The sequence below is a fragment of the Gloeophyllum trabeum genome (assembly GCF_000344685.1).
Source record: "Gloeophyllum trabeum ATCC 11539 unplaced genomic scaffold GLOTRscaffold_00008, whole genome shotgun sequence".
Lineage (NCBI taxonomy): Eukaryota > Fungi > Basidiomycota > Agaricomycetes > Gloeophyllales > Gloeophyllaceae > Gloeophyllum > Gloeophyllum trabeum.
The window spans coordinates 227,796-247,240 of record NW_006920417.1 but is presented as its reverse complement, the minus strand read 5'-3'; the positions used below and the strand labels follow the sequence as shown (position 1 = coordinate 247,240).

The 19,445-nt window shown below is 59.3% G+C and overlaps 9 protein-coding genes across 9 annotated transcripts; 5 read left to right on the top strand and 4 right to left on the bottom strand.

The window, feature by feature from the left end:
• Positions 1 to 15: 15 nt before the first annotated feature.
• Positions 16 to 1,421, bottom strand: GLOTRDRAFT_116369 (mitochondrial carrier; the record flags this gene model as incomplete). Its single annotated transcript, XM_007868588.1, has 7 exons — positions 16 to 188; positions 240 to 426; positions 479 to 806; positions 865 to 1,135; positions 1,193 to 1,215; positions 1,268 to 1,283; positions 1,346 to 1,421. The coding sequence occupies 7 exons, from the start codon at positions 1,419 to 1,421 to the stop codon at positions 130 to 132; spliced, it is 960 nt and encodes a 319-aa protein (XP_007866779.1). The 3' UTR covers positions 16 to 129.
• Positions 1,422 to 1,773: 352 nt separating this feature from the next.
• On the top strand, positions 1,774 to 2,608 carry GLOTRDRAFT_121619 (uncharacterized protein; the record flags this gene model as incomplete). Its single annotated transcript, XM_007868587.1, has 4 exons — positions 1,774 to 1,889; positions 1,945 to 1,997; positions 2,059 to 2,402; positions 2,462 to 2,608. The coding sequence occupies 4 exons, from the start codon at positions 1,774 to 1,776 to the stop codon at positions 2,573 to 2,575; spliced, it is 627 nt and encodes a 208-aa protein (XP_007866778.1). The 3' UTR covers positions 2,576 to 2,608.
• Positions 2,609 to 3,356: 748 nt separating this feature from the next.
• GLOTRDRAFT_116368 (uncharacterized protein) lies at positions 3,357 to 4,830 on the top strand. Its single transcript, XM_007868586.1, has 4 exons — positions 3,357 to 3,592; positions 3,670 to 3,722; positions 3,797 to 4,242; positions 4,323 to 4,830. The coding sequence occupies exons 1-4, from the start codon at positions 3,477 to 3,479 to the stop codon at positions 4,437 to 4,439; spliced, it is 732 nt and encodes a 243-aa protein (XP_007866777.1). The 5' UTR covers positions 3,357 to 3,476; the 3' UTR covers positions 4,440 to 4,830.
• GLOTRDRAFT_139056 (cyclin-like protein) lies at positions 4,737 to 6,127 on the bottom strand (the record flags this gene model as incomplete). The annotated part of the gene is made up of 6 exons (XM_007868585.1): positions 4,737 to 5,041; positions 5,100 to 5,338; positions 5,386 to 5,555; positions 5,615 to 5,767; positions 5,822 to 5,903; positions 5,952 to 6,127. 6 exons carry the CDS (start codon positions 6,125 to 6,127, stop codon positions 4,737 to 4,739), a joined length of 1,125 nt encoding a protein of 374 aa, XP_007866776.1.
• Positions 6,128 to 6,208: 81 nt separating this feature from the next.
• On the top strand, positions 6,209 to 8,273 carry GLOTRDRAFT_139055 (NCA2-domain-containing protein; the record flags this gene model as incomplete). The annotated part of the gene is made up of 4 exons (XM_007868584.1): positions 6,209 to 6,578; positions 6,630 to 7,453; positions 7,515 to 7,718; positions 7,782 to 8,273. The coding sequence occupies 4 exons, from the start codon at positions 6,209 to 6,211 to the stop codon at positions 8,271 to 8,273; spliced, it is 1,890 nt and encodes a 629-aa protein (XP_007866775.1).
• A 205-nt stretch (positions 8,274 to 8,478) lies between these two features.
• On the bottom strand, positions 8,479 to 10,143 carry GLOTRDRAFT_93972 (uncharacterized protein; the record flags this gene model as incomplete). Its single annotated transcript, XM_007868583.1, is given in 5 exon segments — positions 8,479 to 8,941; positions 9,005 to 9,432; positions 9,489 to 9,942; positions 9,991 to 10,049; positions 10,069 to 10,143. The coding sequence occupies 5 exon segments, from the start codon at positions 10,141 to 10,143 to the stop codon at positions 8,479 to 8,481; spliced, it is 1,479 nt and encodes a 492-aa protein (XP_007866774.1).
• Positions 10,144 to 11,021: 878 nt separating this feature from the next.
• Positions 11,022 to 15,040, top strand: GLOTRDRAFT_121617 (uncharacterized protein; the record flags this gene model as incomplete). The annotated part of the gene is made up of 15 exons (XM_007868582.1): positions 11,022 to 11,489; positions 11,545 to 11,870; positions 11,928 to 12,008; positions 12,061 to 12,077; positions 12,128 to 12,168; positions 12,240 to 12,255; positions 12,313 to 12,400; positions 12,461 to 12,502; positions 12,569 to 12,608; positions 12,672 to 12,689; positions 12,751 to 12,789; positions 12,861 to 13,038; positions 13,186 to 13,494; positions 13,553 to 14,342; positions 14,400 to 15,040. 15 exons carry the CDS (start codon positions 11,022 to 11,024, stop codon positions 14,794 to 14,796), a joined length of 2,850 nt encoding a protein of 949 aa, XP_007866773.1. The 3' UTR covers positions 14,797 to 15,040.
• A 22-nt stretch (positions 15,041 to 15,062) lies between these two features.
• On the bottom strand, positions 15,063 to 16,713 carry GLOTRDRAFT_61585 (uncharacterized protein). The gene is made up of 4 exons (XM_007868581.1): positions 16,653 to 16,713; positions 16,343 to 16,599; positions 15,379 to 16,290; positions 15,063 to 15,326 (listed from the first exon to the last, which is right to left on the bottom strand). Exons 1-4 carry the CDS (start codon positions 16,676 to 16,678, stop codon positions 15,196 to 15,198), a joined length of 1,326 nt encoding a protein of 441 aa, XP_007866772.1. The 5' UTR covers positions 16,679 to 16,713; the 3' UTR covers positions 15,063 to 15,195.
• Positions 16,714 to 17,133: 420 nt separating this feature from the next.
• GLOTRDRAFT_139052 (uncharacterized protein) lies at positions 17,134 to 19,442 on the top strand (the record flags this gene model as incomplete). Its single annotated transcript, XM_007868580.1, has 15 exons — positions 17,134 to 17,287; positions 17,363 to 17,451; positions 17,508 to 17,568; positions 17,617 to 17,685; positions 17,734 to 17,771; positions 17,822 to 17,872; positions 17,923 to 17,959; positions 18,014 to 18,097; positions 18,147 to 18,490; positions 18,544 to 18,612; positions 18,663 to 18,730; positions 18,788 to 18,893; positions 18,942 to 18,992; positions 19,046 to 19,066; positions 19,118 to 19,442. 15 exons carry the CDS (start codon positions 17,134 to 17,136, stop codon positions 19,142 to 19,144), a joined length of 1,269 nt encoding a protein of 422 aa, XP_007866771.1. The 3' UTR covers positions 19,145 to 19,442.
• Between the last annotated feature and the right edge of the window lie 3 nt (positions 19,443 to 19,445).

The following is a 19,445-nucleotide window of genomic DNA, read 5'->3' as shown; positions in this document are numbered from 1 at the left end:
CCTGTCCTCTTTCGTGTTCGTTAGATGAATGATTAGTGGCTGGGTGTTATACAGACAACGTTGTGTCTATCAAGTCCAAGATCGAGCCAATCTACCGCTCTCATACAAGTATTCTATTCATTTTCAACGTCAAGCCTTCGTTGGATCGCTCTCCTTGTGGATCTCGACACCAGGCGGTGCATTTAAAGCTGCGAAACATCTTATGAGCATATATTGCGGTACATTGAACTGGTACTTGCCATCTTTAATCCAGCCATAAAGTAAGAACTGGCCCGCGACCAAACCGGCTGTCATGACCATCCTCGGGCCCAGGCCCGCAAACAAGCCCTTGAACCCGGCTTGCTTTGCGAGGACTGTCAGGCGGTGGACCATGCTCCCCTCTGGCCCGTGGCCTTTATTTATCTGGGATAGCAGCGTATCCGCGGGCTGTCCACCAGCAATCAGCGGCATGCCCATGGCCAACACAATAAACGAATACCTGGCTCAACACCGCGGCCGCACACCCGGCCGTGATGCCGCTGCCCAGCGAAATCCCAAACTTGTGCGTGGGCGACAGGCTGCGCTTGGTCTCCTCGGACATGGCGCGGTACGCGAGCTCGTGGCAGAGCTCGTTGACGGTGAACTGGCCGATGGCGTACGGGATCTGCTTGCAGAGGATGGGGAGGAAGCCCGCGTAGAGCTCGCGCAGGCCGCCCTCGCGCGCGAGGCGGGTGAAGCCGGTGACGAGCCCCGAGGCGTAGCCGCGCTCGGAGACGAGCCGAATGCGCGTGGCTTCGAGGGGCGTGAGGAGGATGTCGGCGAAGAATCTGTGCGCGCGCCCCGCGTCAATGTTCGGGGAGCGAGGATACGTGCGTACACGCTTACTCTGCGACGCTCGCGGCGCCGAGGTAGATCGCGGTGCGGTACTTGACTGCGTCCTCCTGGCCGCCGACGGCGCGCACGAAGGTGGTCTTCCAGAACTCGTACCCGGCGAACTTGGCGCCGCCCTGGACGAGGTAGCCGACGGCGGTGGGCCCGAAGCCGGTGAGCAGCGCGGAGGGGCCCTCGTTGGCGACGATGGAGCGGGTGCCTTTGATGAGGGAGGAGCCGGTGAGGGCGGGGTCGACTTGGATGCGTGTCTTTACGACGTCAATGGCTGTGTGATGGAAAGGTTAGGTTAGGCGGGCGAGGGTGGACCTGGAAGGGGGCGTACGCGTCATGGCGCCATGGGTTACTCTGGTCGTCGGTGAGCATGACACGGTTTAGGATGATGTATGAGCAGACGTACGTGCAACATAGCGCTCCTGTAGTTTCAACATAACCACGTCAGACATATATTATATTACGGGCAAGATACTTTGCCTACCGGCCAGAAAGAACGAGGAATAATCCTTGACCGTGAACTGGGGGACGCCCGAGTACGGCGTTACAGGCTTCGACATTGGGGGCAGGTCACAGAGCGACTATAGCTAGTAGTGTAAATAAGGAGCATGTTGATACGGTGCGCTCATAGCGGGAGCGTGCCCGTGGAATGCCGACTCGCAGCGAGGTACGCCGTGACGTCACCGCCCATCTCCTCCATAATCGCGAGGTGGCTGTGCTAGCCATGCTCATAATTAGTTTGCGTGGCTTTTCTTGGATCGAACGCTCAGATGACTGCGCTTGTGGATGAGTAAGACAGGGCTGAGAGTCGCAGGCCACACGATGGTCTCCATTATAAACGCGATATCTGTTGGCCTCTTTCCCCACCGCTCAAGTTCAACTTCAACTCGCAGGTAACGCTCAGGTACCGCCATGTCCAAACCCGTCGTTGAATTCGTCTACTTCACCGCGTCCGACGCCTACAAGGCCGACGACTCTCTCATTGACAGTGCCGTATCTGCCGTTGTCCGCGCACCGGGGTCGCAAAAGTGAGTCGACTGATACCCCTCCGCCTTCTGAGCACGACGCTGATCCGCCGCGTAGCTTATTCCGCGGGATACAGACCGAGGATGGCGCAACTCTCTACATTGCCGTGGGTGCGTATCCGCACCGGACATCTTCTCATGCCCGCTTGAATAACCGCCGCGGCCCTGCTAGCTTGGGACTCCATAACGTCGCACGAGAACCTCATCAAGAACGAGGCAGAATACACGCCGCTCGTCTCCGTCCTCCAGCGCGCGATCGCGCCCTCCGCGGCGATGGCGATGCTCCACGCCGAGTTCAACGACCACGCCGCCGCGGTGCGCGCGCTCGCGGACCCCGCGACCGAGCTCGCGTTCTTCACGCTCAAGAGCCCCGACGAGGCTGCGGTCCTCCCGGCGAAGATGGCTGCGCTGGAGAAGGAGCTCGAGCACGCGCCTGGGAGGAGGTCGTATACGTGGGGTAAGGTCGTAGAGAAGGAGGATCAGATTTTGCTGATTATTGGGTGGGATTCGGTGGAGGTGAGTATGGTTAGCGAGACGGGTGGAGATGGTTCTGCTGACTGTTGGGGTTTCGACAGGCCCACTGGGACGCATTGAAAGTGGACAAGCCCTTCGCCGATGCGGTTGCTTCGGCCAAGGAGTCTGTGAACATTGACTTGGTCCATGTGCATTTCCAGGAGTTCAAGCCGTAAAGCACTATGGCATTAACACAAGTCCCAGTCAGGGCTATCACTGTAATTTTACCTCTGCATGGTTGATGGGTGTATCCACAGACTCCGTTGCACCTATCGGCGCCATACTCGATTTCATGCGTTCTATTTGGTAACATCTAGTTTCTGCGTCCCGAACATGACGACCGGTTCACTTGATAGGGAAGCGTATTAAACTCTGCGACGTCCATGAACCACATAGCTCAGTACCAGTCATACGCGCGGGGCGAGTGAGGCACTCGTACCCTGGACAGCTTCTTGTGGGCTCGTAAGATAAGCCGCTATGACCAATCCGATAAGTCATCCTCGAAGCGTCAAGGTTGATGTGAGTCACCTATCACTTACGCCCCAGTCAGATTAAAGCGCTGGAGTTTACTGCAGAGCAATATTTTGCGCTAAAAGGAGTGTAGTCTACAACGTTGGCAAGGATGGGGTCTGCTGGAGATCTTGCCGCGTGACACTGAAACTGATAATGAGTCGCGTCGCGTCACGTGCTGGATGTCACACCTTCGCTCCTCCCAAGGCCCCTCTCCCAGGTATCCTGCATACATAGCTTGTACATTAGTCTCGGATCGCCCGTCAGGTAGATATCCTCCAAAACGCGAATCCTACGCTCGAGGTTATCGAACCTCGGGAGATTTGATTTGACGATCGCCCTTCCGGGAACCAAAGGCGGTGTGTCGCGGGGCTGATGCCGATGGACGATCGATTGGATACGCCCACGAATATTATATGATAATCCGGCATCCCAATGGCTGTTTATGTCGCTCTGACCGCTCGTCGCCACCTCTCAACAAACGACTCTGTACATTTCTCTTCAGATTCCTCATATTCATCTTCAGACCTATAACCCGGTAGCGCTCTTAACCTCGCCAACCAAGTCATGGCACCCGGCGTCACCCAGTTCGCCATCTTTGCTGCGAGCGAGGCGTACCGCGAGAACCCGGAGGTGCTCAGGCCGGCGCAGGAGTTGCTGGCCAAGGCGCCAGGGTGGCGATAGTGAGTCTTCCCTCAGCCCGAATGCACGGATGTTGAGTTGGATGTTTCTCCCGCTGGCTATTTTATTGCTGCCGTAGTACGTACCACGGCCTGCAGAGCGAAGACAACGCGACGGCGTATCTCCTGGTCGGTGCGTGTAGTGTCCCCGACCGTCCGAGTGTTACTGGGTGGGCTCACGAGCGGGGCGGATGAACGCCATCGCAGGCTGGGACGACCTCGACTCGCACCGCGCACTAATACGCACGCCCGCCTCCTCCGAGGCCCTCCTCTCCGCGCTGCAGCCCGCCATCCGCCCGCGCTCCTCCTCCCCCTCGCCCACCCCGTCGCTCGCCTCCCCAGCGCCCTCCTCCACCCCCTTACCCACCAGCACCAGCACCAGCACCTCCGCCCCCACGCCGAAGCCCCCCGACATCGACCTCTTCCACATCCAGTTCCACATCGCGCCCGCGCGCGCGCTCGCCGCGCCGTGCACGCAGATCGCGCTCGTGCGCGTGCGCAAGGGCGCGACGGACCGCGACCGCGGGCGCCTCACGGGGCTCATGGTGCACCTCGAGAAGGTCGTCAGCCAGGCGCGCAGCGCGTGCTCGTGGGGGCCCAGCGTCGACCGCGAGGGCGTGCTCGCGTTCGTCGCCGGGTGGGAGTCGCCTGAGGTGCGTGGGTCCTTTCAGCCCCCCCCCCTTCTTTGTTGAAGTGTGGATAGGATGCTGATGTGGTGTTGTGGCGGCGACAGAAGTACCAGGACCTCGTGCGGAAGAGCGACGAGCTCGCGGCGATCGCGCGCCAGATCAGCGAGATCGCGGACCTAGACGTCAAGCACGCACGGCTATCCTTATTATCCTCCGCATAACGCGCGGACATAGATTCGTCCATCCCTCGGACGCCGCACCACGTATATAGCACCCAGCGCCGCCGCATGTATGCATGGAACCCGATCTGTATTAGCACAGTGTATCTTGGAGCTCGAGCCCCCCGCCGTATCTTACTAGTATCTATCTCTCGTACCCGCCCTGCTCGGACTAGTCGTACTTGCTCCAGTTGGTTAATAGAATAAATTCGATCTCCCTGCTCGGGGAAACCAGGCAACACATGATCAAATCCCACCACACCACTAATGTGCACCTGCCTGAACACCCCCACCTCACCCTCAGCGCCCCCCACCCGGCCCGAACAAAAACCTGACGGTCCCCTCATTCCGCCCCAGCAGCGCGACCTCGCCCTCCGCGCCCGCCCCCCTCGGCCTGGGCCGCGGCGGGTGCTCCGTCTCGCGCATGTGGATCTTCAGGCGCATCAGCTGGTCGTGCTTGTACGGCGCGGGCGGGAGCGGCTGCTGCTGCGTGTGCCGGGAGGAAGGGGTGGGGAGGTGCGGGGAGGGCGAGGAGGGCGAGGGCGTGGAGGGGAGCGGGTTCTGCGCGTGCGAGAGGAGGAGGTCGATCGTCTGGTGGGCGATTTCTGGTGGGGCCAGGGGTCAGGCCTAGGTATAGCGGCGGGGTGAGGGAGGGAGGAGTACCTTCGATGTCCTCGACGCGCGCCTGGAAGCGGTGCTCCCAGTCCCCGTGGTTGCCGAGGATGTCGACGATCTGCTGCGGGGTGTTGGACTCCACCTTGCCGTTGCTGGTGTCGACGTCGGCGGCGCGGAAGGCGGGGGAGGACATGCCCTGCTCGAACGACGAGAGCAGCGCGGCGAGGTAGAGGCACCCGAGAGCGATCTCGTGTGCGGGGTAGGAGAGCGTCACGGGTGTTCGGTGGCTATGGCGAGTTGAGTCAAGTCACGGAGGACGGGAGGTGGGGAGTACCTGTCGACGGCGAGGCGCCACGCGAGCTTGGTGAGCTTCTTGGTGGCGCGCAGCGCGCGGCCGATCTTGATGACGTACGGGAAGGGGAGGCGCGAGGTGAAGTTGAAGCAGATCATCTCGAGGATGAGGCGCTCGACGGCGAGGAGGCGTTGTCGGTCGTTCTCCACGGTCTACCCACATTCATCCAGGATTAACCAGATGGAGGAGGAGGGGACAAGACATGACGCACGTTGGGGTCCATGTCGACTTCGCCGCCGAGGGAGCGCGACTTTGCTGCGAGCTCGGGGAAGCGGACGGCGTAGGAGACCATGAGGAGCTCGCGGGGCTTCTTGAGGGTGTCGTGCATCTTGGTGGAGACGTAGAGCGCGGCGAGGGAGACATCCTGTGCAGAGGGTGGGTCAGAAGGGCATACCCACGAGCAGGGATGGCTACGGACATGGTAGCTAAAGTCTTTGCGAGGGAAGAAGAGGTGGAAGCGGTGGTAGAGGTTCTGCGCGGTGGCGATCGTCTTTCGAGGGCTAACGTCGCTTAGTGAAATACACATGAATATGGCCCAGACGACTCACAAACCGATCTTTGCGCCGATGGCCTCGATGAAGCTGCACGCCTGCTGCCGGGAGCGCTCCTCCTGCGTCACGGACAGCTTCCCGCGCTGCTTTTCGGACAGCCGGTCGACTTCGGAGGGCGTAAAGTACGGGTGGTGGTGTTTGGACTGCGACGCGGGGGTGCTGGTGTCTGCCATGGCAAGTGGATGAAGAGAAGGGGTTGGGCTAAACACATTCCTGGGGGTAACGTCATTGGCTGGCGTGTTGTTTCTTTCGCCATGTCTACGTTTGTCGCGCAGCAGACCGACGGCCTCATCCTATCCACTTTCCCCGGCAACGCCTTCGCAGTACAGTCCACAGTCACCGCCCGCACAGAGCATCTGAATGCACTTCTCCTGGCCCTCAAACCACCTTTGTCACCAGATACTCTGCGCGACACGGTCGAGGGGCTTCAGAGGCTGGAGAGCGAGACCGACGGCGCAGAAGATGCTGCCATACGGATAGCCGTCTTGGGCAGGCTCACGGTCGGGGTATATGCTCAGGCGCTCAGTGCTTACCTAGAGCAAGCGAGCGAGGCTGAAGCTGAAGCCGAGTGGTGGAGCGACATTGAGCGGTCGAGGCTGGACGCTGCCCGGTACTTGCTGCAGAGTACGTCAATAGACAGACGAACAACCTCCTCACAAACTCAATTATCTGTAGCACTCCCCGTTCGCCTAGCCAGCCTGGCTCGGACCGTCGTACACACCATCCGCTCCGAGTCTCACTCCCTGTCCACGCGCCAAGTCACCCCCTCGTCCGTCCTGCACACCCTCCGCTCCCTCGCGCACAGCGCCAGCCCCCTCCGGCCCAACCTCCTCACCACCTCCCTCTTCCCGCACCTCCACACCGACCCCCACCTCCTCACCTCCCTCTCGCTCCCCCTGCCCACCTCCGTCTCCACCGCCTCCCTCCGCACAACCCTGACCACGTGGCTGCACACCATCCTGCACACCCTCACCCTCCCCATCTCGCTGACCCACCAGGAATGCACGCTCAAGCGGCAGCAGCTCGACAAGATCAGGAACGAAAAGGCCGAGCGCCTCGGCGCGCTGAGCGGGATGCGCCCCCAGCTCGAAAAGGCGCTCAAAGACGGCGACGAAGCCGAGCTCACCTCCTTCGTTACAGCCATGCAAAGTCTCGTCGTGCCCACGGCCTCTCCCTCTGCGCAGGCACTTGCCGCCTCCCTCTCCACGCTCACCGCCTACACCCCCGCCCCCGTCCCCGCCGCGCTCCGCCGCCCCCCGCGCCTCACGCTCCTCTGGCCGCGCCTCGTGCTCGGCCCGCCGCTCGCGCTCTTCGCGGTGCGCCGCCTGTACGCGTCGCGCGCGAGCCTCACGGAGCTCGCAGGGCAGGCCGCGGACACGCTCCGCGGGTTCTGGCAGGGCTGGGTGCTCGAGCCCGTGCGCGATATCGTGCGGACGGTAAGGGCGGGCGGCGAGGGCGGCGTGATCGTGAGGAAGGAGGGCGTCGAGGCGGATTTGCAGGTGCGTCTGTCTTCCTCTCCCTCGGATGGCTGGCTGAGGAATGAATGGTGGTGCGCGGTAGTCCCTGGAACGCATGGTGGTGGCGCTCGCTAGGGACAAGCTGGGGTACGGCGCGCAGCAGCTGGACGCGCTCGCGGGCAAGGTGCGCGTCGGGGACCTGACGCCCGTGATGGAGATCTACGAGGAGGACATCAAGAGCCCGATCCGGAGCGCCGTCGCGGGCACGCTCGTGCGCAGCCTCTTCGTGCAGGTGCAGAAGGCCAAGGTCCGCGCGCGCCCCCCGCATCTCACGTTGCTCATCGCGCGCTGATCTTGTGGGTGTGGACAGGTGGACATCGACCAGGCGCTCTCGGGCATCGACAAGCTGCTCAAGAGCCAGGAGCTCACGTTTGCGTTCGTGGGCGTCGCGCCCGCGCTCGCGGTCGTGTACGGCGCCGCCGGCGCGCTGCTGCGCGTGTGGACGGGCGGGCGCGGCCGCGGCCGGTTTGGCGGGGCGCAGCGGCGCGCGGGCGTGCTGGGCGACGTGCGGCGCGTGGAGCGCCTGCTGATTTTCCAGCCCAAGGGTGCGTCGGCCCGGCCGGACGGGGAGGGGCAGGAGATCCCGCCGCTGACGACGGGCTTGCTGCTGCTCTCGCTGACGCGCCTCCGGCGGTACGCGGAGACGCATCTGCCGAGGGGGAGCAGGCTGCGCGAGGGGTTCTTGGAGGATGTGAGGGATTTGGAGGACCCGCTGTTGGGGAGGCGGGAGAAGCTGAGGGTGGTGGAGAGGATGTGGAGGTGCTGGGGAGGGCTGCTCGGGTGGGGGGAGGTTAGTGCGTAGGTGCTGAGAGCTGAAACGACGTCACTGTATTTTATCCGCTCCGTAAATGTACTCTTACTCTTGCAATAATGATAGCAATCCAAGGTTTTGTAAGATACATGTGTTGATTGCTGACAACTATGAGATACACGATACGAGAGCATCACAAAAGCATTACGACGAGAGACGGCGTTACAAGCTCTTGGATATGATACCTTGCATTTGGTTACTTCTCCTCATCCTTATGCGTCTCATCGCGGATCCCACCCTCCGCAAAGTTCAAAATGCCCGCCATATCCAACAGCTGCACGACCTGCTCCGCCTCAGCCACAGGCATGCTCCCAAGCACCTTGTTCACCTCCTCGAGCGAGTTCTTGCGCAGCGCCTCCTTCATCGGCTCCTCGAAGCCGTCGAACACGTCCCAGCGCATCTGCAGCGCCTTGCGCACCTCCTCGACGTCGAGCTCCTCCGTGCCGGGGCCCTCGAGGCGCAGGTCCTCCGGCGGCGGCCCATCGGGCACGTTGAACGTGATCGTCTGCTCGGGGTTCTCGGGCACGAGCTGGATCTGCTCCTGCGCCTCCGCGGCCTGCTGCTCCTTCGTGACGCGCACGCGCTCGACGAGGTGCCTGTACGTGTCCTCGACGTCCTTGGCGAACACCGTCTCCGCGCGCTTGTCGCCCGCGATCATCCTGCGCGGCGCGGCGCGGTCAGCGTCGGCGTGGACAGGGGGAAGCGGGAGGGGGTTGGCTTACTTTTGGAAGAAGAGGCGCACGCCGTCCTTGCCGAGCTTGTCGCAGTACTGCAGGAGCAGGCTCTGGTGCACGCACTGCTTCGCGTACGCGTGCTGCCCGGCCGACTCGGCGTTGAAGGCTGCGACGAGCAGCGCGTCCGACGCGCCCGGGACGACGACGTCGCGGTGCGCCTGGATGAAGTGGAAGGACTCTTCGTACCCGCGGATCGGGAGCCTGGAGAACTCCTCGAGCGAGGGCGTCATTTCGGGGAGCTCGATGTCCTCGTCGTCCTCTGCGGCGGCGGTGGTGGAAGGGGTGGAGGAGGAGCCCGCGGAGGAGGAGGCTGCGTTGGGGTTGAGGACTTCGATTTCGGTCGTGGTGGTTTTCTTCTTGGGTTTGTCGGGGATTGCGCCGGGGACGGGTGGGGGAGCGGGTTTGGGTGGTACATACTGGATTCATGGAATTGAGCGGTGCGAGCAACGGGCGAGGAAATAGTGGAACATACGTGGTTCTCCCAGCCCTCTTTGATATCCTCGCTCGTGATCTTCTTCTTCTGCTCTTCCTCCAGATCGTGCAGCTCCTTCCGCAGCTTATCGTTGTGCTCTCCTAGCCGCTTCACGTGGGCGTCCAGCTCCGCGACGAGCGTCTCGCCGAGCTTCGGGTCGTCCTTCGAAAGCCCCTTCTTCTTCGCCTCCTCGTACACTTGCAGGAGCAGGCTGAGGATCATCGCGTCGTACGTCGGCTGGTTGGGCGCGTTGGTCGGCGGGGCGTCTGGCGAGGGGTCGTTCCGGAGCTTGTCGACGAGGGACGAAAAGTAGCCGGGCCCATCTGAGGAGACTTGGTCCCGGATGGATATCAGGCGCGGGTGGAGGACTTCATTGCAGGCGATCTCGGCCTTGATGTGCGCGATGCGCTGCTTGCGGGCTTCGCGCTTTTCGTGGATGTCGCGTTGTTTCCATCTGCATTGCGATCAGGCGCTGTGCAGGAGAGTAGGTGAGTCGACGCACCGAATCAGCGAGCGCTTGTCGACGTTGGGATGCCCCTCGATGTCCGAGTCGTCTGAAAGCTGATGCGTAATGGCGTACGTCAGAAGAACGGAAGGCGCTGGACTTGGCAACACTTGCCTCGAGGTTATCCCACTTTGAGTAGTTTAGGGGCATGCTCTACCTTGCACTCTTCTGTCTCTGTTGTCGCAGCTGGTTGAAGTCGCGGAGACTAGGCGCTGGATACTTGGATCGATGCTGCACTTCAGACTCGAATAGAGTCTTTCTACCAACTGGGAAGCTTCTGGAAGGCGCTGGACGAGTCTGCATGCATCACTGCTTCTACTGAGCATGTCTGCTATGGAGTCATTCTGACAGCGCAGGACTCGGTGTAGCGGGAGAATCACAACGTCGGGCAACCGACGCCTTCGATATCGCTATCGTCGGGGCATCGGGCAGCACTAGCTGGACGGACGGCGTCGGACAGTTTTGCAGAACACATCATGCGTTATCCACATCAATCCACATTGCTTCGGTGACACCGTGCTAGACATCAGCGCGTAGGCAGATGCGTGAGTGTGTCGCCGTCAACGCTGTCGTTGGCCGCTCTAACATCGACGCCTGCAGCAGCGTCCCAACGGCGGCGAGACCGCGGTCCGACAGCGTCCGCGCAGTCTCCGTGGCTTCGGGATCCGGAGCCGGCGGGAGGCGTGTATTGGGGCTCGGGAGACGCCGAAGGCTGTGCGATTGTCCGGGCGTTGATTACCCAGAAAGGGAATATTCCATGGCCCTGAAACGGAACGACCGATCGGTGCCTGAGAATTTCAGCGATGCACGAAGCGGGCCCAGAGGAAAGTTCTCGCGCGCGACGTAAACGACCCGTGAATCGTTCGCAACTCGTCCCCGCAGGCCGCGAGCTGCGTCTGTCCATACCAAGCTTAAGTCTTACGCGATCGTACCTGTATTGTATTATATGTCGCGCCTCTGACTTTCGTCTTTCTTGTCATGCACCACATCCCTGCTCACGTATAGCTCTGTCACCGCCCCGCTCGAGGATGCTCAACCCGTACCCGACCCGCCTGCGCTCCCAGTCCACTCCCGCCCGTCCCCGCCTGGCCCGCGCGGACTCGGATCGCCCGGCGGCCCCCAAGCAAGCCCCCGCGTCCCCCTCCGTCCCCGTCCCCGCGCCCTCCCCGCCCAAGCCAAAATCCCGCCCGCTGACCTTGTTCGCCCCGGGCGCCGCCCAGCTCGTCAGGAAACTGACACCGCGCAGGAAAAAGTCCCTTCACCCCAGTCCTGACATCCCCCCGCCCGCGGAAGACGCCGTTCCCCCCCCTCCTGCACGCCCCCCTCGCAATCCAGCACGTCCCGGCCCCGTAAAGAGACCGTCTACGTCGTCTGGGGTACCGCGCTCTCCCGCGCTCTTCCCAACTTTGCGACCATCCACATCATCCGGTGAAAAGCGGACAATCATCGTTGGGGACGCTATATCACCGAGTGGGGGGGCGATCACTCCGTTTGCCGTAAGTGGACCCTTTCCATTCAAAGGACCTAAAATACGATGCACAATATTTCCAGTCGTTCTCGGACCTTCGGACGACGGTGCACCTCAAGCGCAGATCGAGCACGGCAAAGAAGGCGCGAGCCCCGGAACTAGACGTGAAAGGGCGGACCTCAGGGAACGAGACCCGGAGCCGCAGCTCAAATGCCACCTCGTCCATTTCGGAGCACAGCAATAAGGACTTTAATTTGTCGACGCCAGACAGGGCGATCCTGCAGGAGTTAAAGCGGAGCATCGCGGCCCGGGACGCCCAGTTTGTCACTAGAGGAGGAGAGAAGCACCATCCGTACCCAGCCAAGGAGGTGCCGTATCCGAGGAGCTACGAGAGACAGGTGGTGGATTTGTGAGTAGGATCTCCCGAGATGCTCCACTTGACTTTGACGCGTGGGTCACGCTTTAGTGATGTATGGGAAGGTCAGTTTGTGCAGCAGGTATGCGGGAGCGTGACTTGGCATGTCTTCGACACGCCGCCAACGAAGGTGTACGTGCTCACTATTCTATACCATTTGTATTCCATTAACCGCTCATCACAGACTCGATCTGGGATGCGGTAGGCCAATCTATCCTATAAACCTCGAATGTTCCGTTGATACATCACAGGAACTGGAACATGGGTCTTGGAATGTGCCAAAACATGGAAGGTTAGCCGCTCATTAAATTCATAGGCATCAGTTTGTTGACGCAGGCATGCATAATACTTGATGTCTATCAGAAATGTCACTTTGTTGGTCCGTCGTGGCGTCGTCCCTGACGATCGTATGGATTTGGTGTAACTGTGCATGCAGGTTTGGACGTTGTGCCGCTCCATCCTGACCTTCCGCAAGTGGGCTCCTCGGATCTCGCGTCGAGGATCACTTGGGTGCAAGCCAATTTGTACGTAGGGAATCATTCATTCAGTCTTCCAGCCGGCTCACTGCTGACGCGTCAATTCAGTCTCGAAGGACTCCCGTTCCCCAATGAAGAGTTTGACTTTGTGTGAGTACCGAGCGTGCATACGGTGCGGTGATGCCACGGGCATCTGACTTGTGAATTGGGTCCTAGGCATGTCAAGCGGATAGCCCGCGGAGTGCCAGAGGATAAGGTGCGTCCGCCCGCTGGTGTTCACATGGCCCGTCGCTCATTCCTAGTGCCGGTTGTGATGTAGTGGGATTCTCTGTTCGAGGTATGGTAGTTTCCTCATCCCTCGCTCTCGTGTTTAATTATCGCCTCCTTTCTTCAATAAGGAAATATCACGCGTCATGAAACCTGGTGCTGCGTTCGAGGTGCGCGACATCTCAACAGCCCATCGTCCACGTACTGACTAGCGCGTCTGCTGGCCCCGGGTATATCTAAGATGATTGAGGAGGATCTGTATTTCCCCGGGGCCGCACGCGACACGTCCATTTCCAAGCTGCCCACCCCGGCCGCGCAGACGGTCCCCTTGTCGCCACACGAGCAGATTAGTGCGGAGGGCACTGCGCGTCACATGTACCCGCCCCCTTCTAGCGGCGGTGGCGTTCCATTTGATACCGGTGAGTGCAGTCCATTCCAGTAGCCGCGGTCCGGGTTTCCTAGGGCGTGGGAAAGTGGGAGGCCGGACGCTCTGCTCGCACTCTCTCATTTCTTCTGGATGTTGCGTGAATAGAGTACTCACGGAGGTATTCTTCCCCTTCTTTCAGGCTCCAGTTCCAATGTGTCCGGCGAAGCTGGACCTTCGTCGCCGGCGTTCCAATCAGAAGCGCCACCACAGAGTCCCTCTGGTGATGAGCGCCCCACCTTAATTGTACCAAGACCTAGAGCGACCTCCTTCGCTGAGGCTCCGGAGCCGCAATCCGTCTCTGACTTGGTCCGCACGTCCCCCAAAGCCCCGGTTAACCCGCGGGACCACAGCCTACTGGAAAAGATCTACACGGAAATGCACTCGTCCCGATTTATCAACCTCGCGCCGCTCTCTCTCCTAGGGAATTATTTATCTTCGTATTTTAAAAGTAAGTTGGTCATAATTAGGCTTTTAGCGTTGCCCACTGACCTGGCCCGGGTTCGCAGATATTCGCACGCATCCGCCTATTATTATTACGTTCCCCCCGCCGGTAGGGGCCCTAGAGCAAGAAGGCCTCGCGAGGCCTAGAGCGTACCACGATGACGAGTACTCGTCGTCCGCGTCATCCTCGGACTGGGACGATGACGGGTACGTGCTAGACAAGATAGATCGTCGCGCGCTGAAGACGGCGTTGTCGGGCAATCGGCGGCGAAAGTCCCGGAAGGCGCCCAGTGCGAACCGGTTGTCCACGTACCTGTCTTCGGAGGAGCTGGACCGCCGCACGCAGCCGTATGTTAATGTGGACAGTGCGCGAAGGATAGCCCTCGCGCCGTCGACTCGAGCGTCGATATTGGTTAGCGACGATCCTGAGCATCCGTCTGTGTTTTCGGCGCCGCCGCCCTCCGCGTTCCATCCCCCTGGCCCTGAGCAGTACGACGCGGATTCAACTCCCTCGGATTCGGCTATAGATCTCTCGTCGACGCTCGGCGTCGAGTTTGCTTTCGATTCTCCTAGTATTTCGCCCTCGCAGTCCCATTCGCACCTCCGGCGTAGATCCCAGCTGCCCAACAAGACGTTCAACTTTGATTTGCAGTCGCTGAATCTCCACCTGGCTGCGCGCGTGGCGGAGATCGTTGCTTGCTCCGAGTCGATGTGGAGCTGGCTAGTCGAATACCAGGAGTCAAGCCGTGACTCGACCGTCCGTCAAGGTAAATCTGCTAGCGACGATGATATCAAGCAGGCTCTGTTGAGCCTGACTAGATCTGAGTTTGACAATCTCATCAATCAGTTCGAGCTGTGAGTGGTATTTAGGCAGTCGTTTGGATGTCTTATTCTGATAATATCTTCTGTCAGTGATATGTCGGATTACACCATGCTAGGTTCCCTTTTACAACAGAGATGTGACTGGCGCATGCCGTCCATACAGCGGACGCAGGTCCGCAAAGCTTTCGACATGGCTTGCAAAACCTGGGACGAGCATTGGAAAGCTCGTAACCTACGAGAGCGTGTGCACTCTTCCGCTCACCCGCCCCCGTCGTCCTTCCCGGAGAAGCTGAACGGGGCTTCCGGCGACATCAGGAGGAGCAAAAGCGATGCCTCGAGGCGGAGACGGCCCAGCAATGCGCACGGTACGGTGCCGCCGGAGCGTCCGTCCCCTGCTCAAGGCAGCCAGGGACCGTTCTTCATTGGCGACGATCCTTCGCAAAGGCTCAGCCGGACGCTACGGGTGTTTGTTGCGTGGAAACCGTGATTCGCCTTTCGCTACCGCGTCGGCTCTGTAGATCGGCCAAATTTCCGACCGTCTAGAGGACATTCTATCGTTATGACTATTAACGTCCTATTTATGACTTTGTTTGTTCTTCTATGTATTGACCGCCCAGGATGTCTTGCTTCGTAGGAATCAGATACCATGTACATACATACCTGTTGTCACCCCTGTACCGGCGCCAGTGGAGTCTTTTTCTGTAAGCTATAGCTCAATCAATGTTGCTGACCCAGTGAGCATATGCGAGACATCGCGGCAATTCATCAAGATACTATTAGCAGGATAGCAGAGTACGTACGATATGCAAGATCTATAAATATGTAGTAGGCTAGATATACCGTCCTCCGTGTTTGATAGACTTCAACTGCGACAAGGCGAATATAGTTACTGCGCATGGCTGCCCGCCGCTATCGACCAAAGGTACCTCATTGCGGGGAACAAGATGCGTCTTGTGGGACTGATAATGGGGAAGATGACCATCCCACCGGCGAGGCCGCGAACGTGCCATGCGTCGACTGTGTAGGGGGTAAGTGACGTGCGAGCAGAACCTACATTGAAGCGACTTACCAGCCGGCTGACCAAGCACGATGATCACGAAGTAGCACCAGAGGCGCCCCCACCAGCCGCCGACGCGCCGGCCGGTGGCCATCCGCCAGAGCTTCTCGAGGATGACCATGAAGCCCTGCAGGCCGAAGAAGATGGTGACGCGGTGGTCGAGCCCGCGGCCCATGGCGTAGATCGCGAGCTCGTGGTAGAGCCCGGACGCGACGAACGCGCCGACGACCATGCCGACGTTGCCCGCAAGCCAGGCGCCCGGGTACCCGCCGAAGACGAGGAAGATCTGCCGGAAGAGCTGGTGCCAGCGCCGGGCCCAGAAGCCGTGCAGGGAGTCCGTGGCCCAGGGGTTCTCCATAATGGGCGGCCAGGAGGAGGGCGAGTGCCCGAGGAGGCCGACGTCGATTAGGGTGCAGAGGTCGTAGACCATTTGGAAGCCCGAGACGAAGCAGTTGCCGGTGAGGATGTGCGCGAATGTGGAGACGGCGTATCGTTGGAGTGGTGGTAAGTTGGAGAGGAAGATGCTCCCGCCGTATGGGCTGCTAAGCCCAGGTACGCATTTGATGAGAGACTCTTGGAAGTCTAGCAGGCAAAAGTGCTTGAGGAAGGACAGTAAGGTGGCACGCAGGAACGGGCCGCGCTCCTGCGGACGAGAATCGCGCGGTACGTAGACAGGTTTACCAAAGTCCCAGCCGAGTCCGCGAGCAGTGAAGAGGATCTCCAGGGCATCTCTGAACCAGAGAGGCAGGAAGGTCATGGTCGGGCTGCGATGAGCCGGCTTCTCTGACCGATCGAGGTCCGAGTCATCCGAGTCGGGCGAGCTGCCCCGGGGTACGCCAGCTTCAACCTCGTTCAACTTCTTTCTCCCGTCTTTGACGAAAGCAAAGTCGAGAGCGCGTGCGATCAAGAACATCGCCAGTAGCCCTTCAATTCTAGGTGAGCCATGATTCATGCGCTGGCGGAGAAGCACACTCACCAAGCGCCCAGTTATACACATTCAATCGGGGATCCGTCCACATATAGCCGAATCCGACATGTAAGAGCGACGATAGCACCGCTGGAAGCAGGAGCAGGCGTATCAAATAGGTGTCTGGTCGTCGGACCAGGTATGCCTGGAATAGCAGGGGCAGAAAGTGCATCAACATGGCCGGAGCTGTCTGCCATGTTACTTCAGTCCTGTTCTGTGGCTCAGGTACGACAGTACGCCAAGCAGCGTACGTCGCGGACCACAACCTGCCATGCGCTGTCAATCAGCTGTGCAGCGCCTTGAACGACGAGCGACGTACTCTAGGTATATCCTGCGGTAGTTCATGGCCGTCTAGAGTGTCGTGGGCCGTTGCAGTTCTAATAAACGTACAGTAAAGGGGAAGTGAGTAAAGCATTCTTTATAAGCATCGGAGCAGCTGGGCTGACGCGCGTACTAACCGAGGCGTAATGGACGGAAAGCGACTGCGCACGTGTGGGGTCCGGGGGATCTCGTGATCCGGGCGCGCACCTCATCCCGCCTCCGAGATCCCATCAGCTTCGGGTCCCACGCTATCAAGGCACTGCGCCAGCTTTAGCCCAGGCACGTCCTCCGTAAGAACGTCTGTCGCGAATACTCTGGCGATCCCTACTCTTGCCTTCGCGCTTACACAGACGACCACCGCCCTGTCTATGCGTGTTGCTCTCTAATAATCCCCCCGCGTCTGGCGTCGCCGGTGAATCTTCGAAGCGCTGAATCACTCGTTCGTCGATCAGAACACAACGCCGACTCTCTGGTCAGGCATGCCGGCAATATTGAGGGAGTCGTTGCGCACGAATATCGTTGCTAGGCAGCCCTACAAGAAGGCTCTGCTCATCGGTATCCAGTATACAGAACAGTTTGGATTGCTGGAGAGCTCCCACAAAGATGTTCGTGACCTCGGGAAATTCCTGATACGTGCGTTCCGTTACCACCGTGCTGTGCCGACGGACCCATTTCAATGGTTCTCTCTGAAATGATCGTCTCTTGCAGAGCGTTGCAACTACCGCCCGTATGACGTCGTTATCATGACCGACGATCCTCGAGAGCCTGCATCCCTGCAGCCCACAGAGGAAAACATTGTGCGTCATCTCAGGTCTTCTATATACTGCCAAGAACTCTCACATCCCCTATAAAGCTCCTCAAGATGTTTGAATTGACAGAAGGGGCTCAAGCAGGAGATCATTTCTTGTTTCATTGTAGGTCCGCTGCTATTCCGGTTGGAATGCGTTGACAGCTCCAATCAGTCTCCGGTCATGCCGATCAACAGGAATGTCAAAGCCAGGACTCCGAGGAAGAGGACGGAATGGATGAATGTGAGTGCAGGAGGCCACCCTTTTACGCCAGTTCTGATTGCCGTGTAGGTATAATCACCAGCGACGAGCGTTTCATACGCGATAACGTGAGTGTAAACCTTCCAAGTAGCATTTTACACTGACCTGGTCTTCGCAGGACTTGAGAAGGGCTCTTGTGGAAGCCCTTCCTGTCGGCAGCACACTCGTCGTGCGTACCTTGTCGTTGCTGAGATTTCAGATCCTGATACCTCGGCGTAGGCTATATTTGACTGCTGCCACTCCGGTACGCTACTGGGTAAGTTGTCGAGTCCCGGCCTTATCAGAACGTCACCCATCTCACCACTCTCAGACTTGGAACATTACAAGTGCAATACACCTCACGAGTGGTCCCACCACGAACACGAGCATGCCCGCGGTAAACGGAAGCACCCAGGTAGCCACATTCTCCATTCCCTCCATCCCTCCGTTCTGATCAACCGCAGACCGCCGCAACGCCGCCCCCACCCGGCGGGGAAGAATCTACCACAAGCGCCGCCTCGACATGGGCGAAGTGTGCGTCAATGCGGGCGAGTTCGACAAAGTCATCCCGAAACCCGGCGCGCGCTACAGCCGCGTGGTCGTGAAGACCCGCTCGTCGTCCATCGCGTCGCAGTACCACACGCCGCTGTCACCAAGGAGCGCCGTGGACGCGATGTCGTGGTCGGGGATATGGGAGCGCCTGCAGCTCGCGGCCGCGCCGCGGTGCGCGTCGCCGGAGAATATGCAGCGGACGCGTAGTCATGATTCGGAGGAGTGCGTGGATAGTCCTACGGAACGGCCCAACGTTGTGAGTACGCATATCTTTGTGTGGGTGTATTCGACTTACTGACTTTGTCGAAGATTTCTCTGGCGCCGGTTCCTGACGACCACGTCGTCTACGAGAGCGACAAGGGGGGTTTCCTGACTAGGGTACGTACCAGCTGTTACATCTCTCGTCATGCTGTCTTAACGACCCGCAGGCGTTGATCGAATTTTTGGGAGCGAGGGAGGAAGCGCCCACGTTCCGAGAGTTGATGACGCACCTCGAGTGAGTCACCCGGTATTAGACCCAGCGAGTGACAAAATGCTGACCCATCTCCTCAAGGCATGGTCTTAAGACCATAACGGACAAGGTGGCAGAGGAGAAGCGCCAGCGAGGGAACGCCGATATCCCCGAGGAAGGCGAACCGACGCCTGATACCAGCATGTCGGTGAGTATCATATGGTCGGGTCAATGTATGTTTGCTGAACAGGATCAGGGCTCGGACCCGTCACCTGGGTCGCCGCGGTTGGGATTCGAGTATCCACAGGTGCGATTTCTTCCTTTCTGGGCGTAGGAGTCTTCTGACATATCGTGTTAAAGCTTGGCAGCTGCAAGAGACTTGTAAGCCGACCTTCTCTGCCTGTGACCGCTGTATACTCATCCGGTTCACAGAACCTAGACGATGTCTTCACTCTATAGCATCCATTCCTATTTCTACTACTCCCGCGTGGATTCATAACGCATTGTTACTGCTTAAGGATAAGACCTCTTTATTCCCGGACATTTGACATTTCGATTCTCATATAGCCCTAGTTGCATATCCTTAAAGTTATATCCACTATGGACTGCTGGTATTGTATATCCGAAACGTGCTCTTCGTTGTATTGCTGTTTACAAGTTTCAGGCCTGGGGCCTCGTAATGGTGCTGCATATACGAGTTGTACATATATACATATCGCGCGTTTCCCTATGCGCTTATACATGTCTAATTGCATTCCAC

Coding starts and splice junctions, on each gene's coding strand:
- GLOTRDRAFT_116368 (XM_007868586.1), top strand. CDS start 3,477: ATGGCACCCGGCGTCACCCAGTTCGCCATCTTTGCTGCGAGCGAGGCG. Junction 3,593..3,669: donor AAGGCGCCAGGGTGGCGATA/GTGAGTCTTCCC, acceptor TTGCTGCCGTAG/TACGTACCACGGCCTGCAGA. Junction 4,243..4,322: donor CCGGGTGGGAGTCGCCTGAG/GTGCGTGGGTCC, acceptor TGGCGGCGACAG/AAGTACCAGGACCTCGTGCG.
- GLOTRDRAFT_61585 (XM_007868581.1), bottom strand. CDS start 16,678: ATGAACTACCGCAGGATATACCTAGA. Junction 16,291..16,342: donor TGTGTATAACTGGGCGCTTG/GTGAGTGTGCTT, acceptor CTAGAATTGAAG/GGCTACTGGCGATGTTCTTG. Junction 15,327..15,378: donor CGTGCTTGGTCAGCCGGCTG/GTAAGTCGCTTC, acceptor CCCCCTACACAG/TCGACGCATGGCACGTTCGC.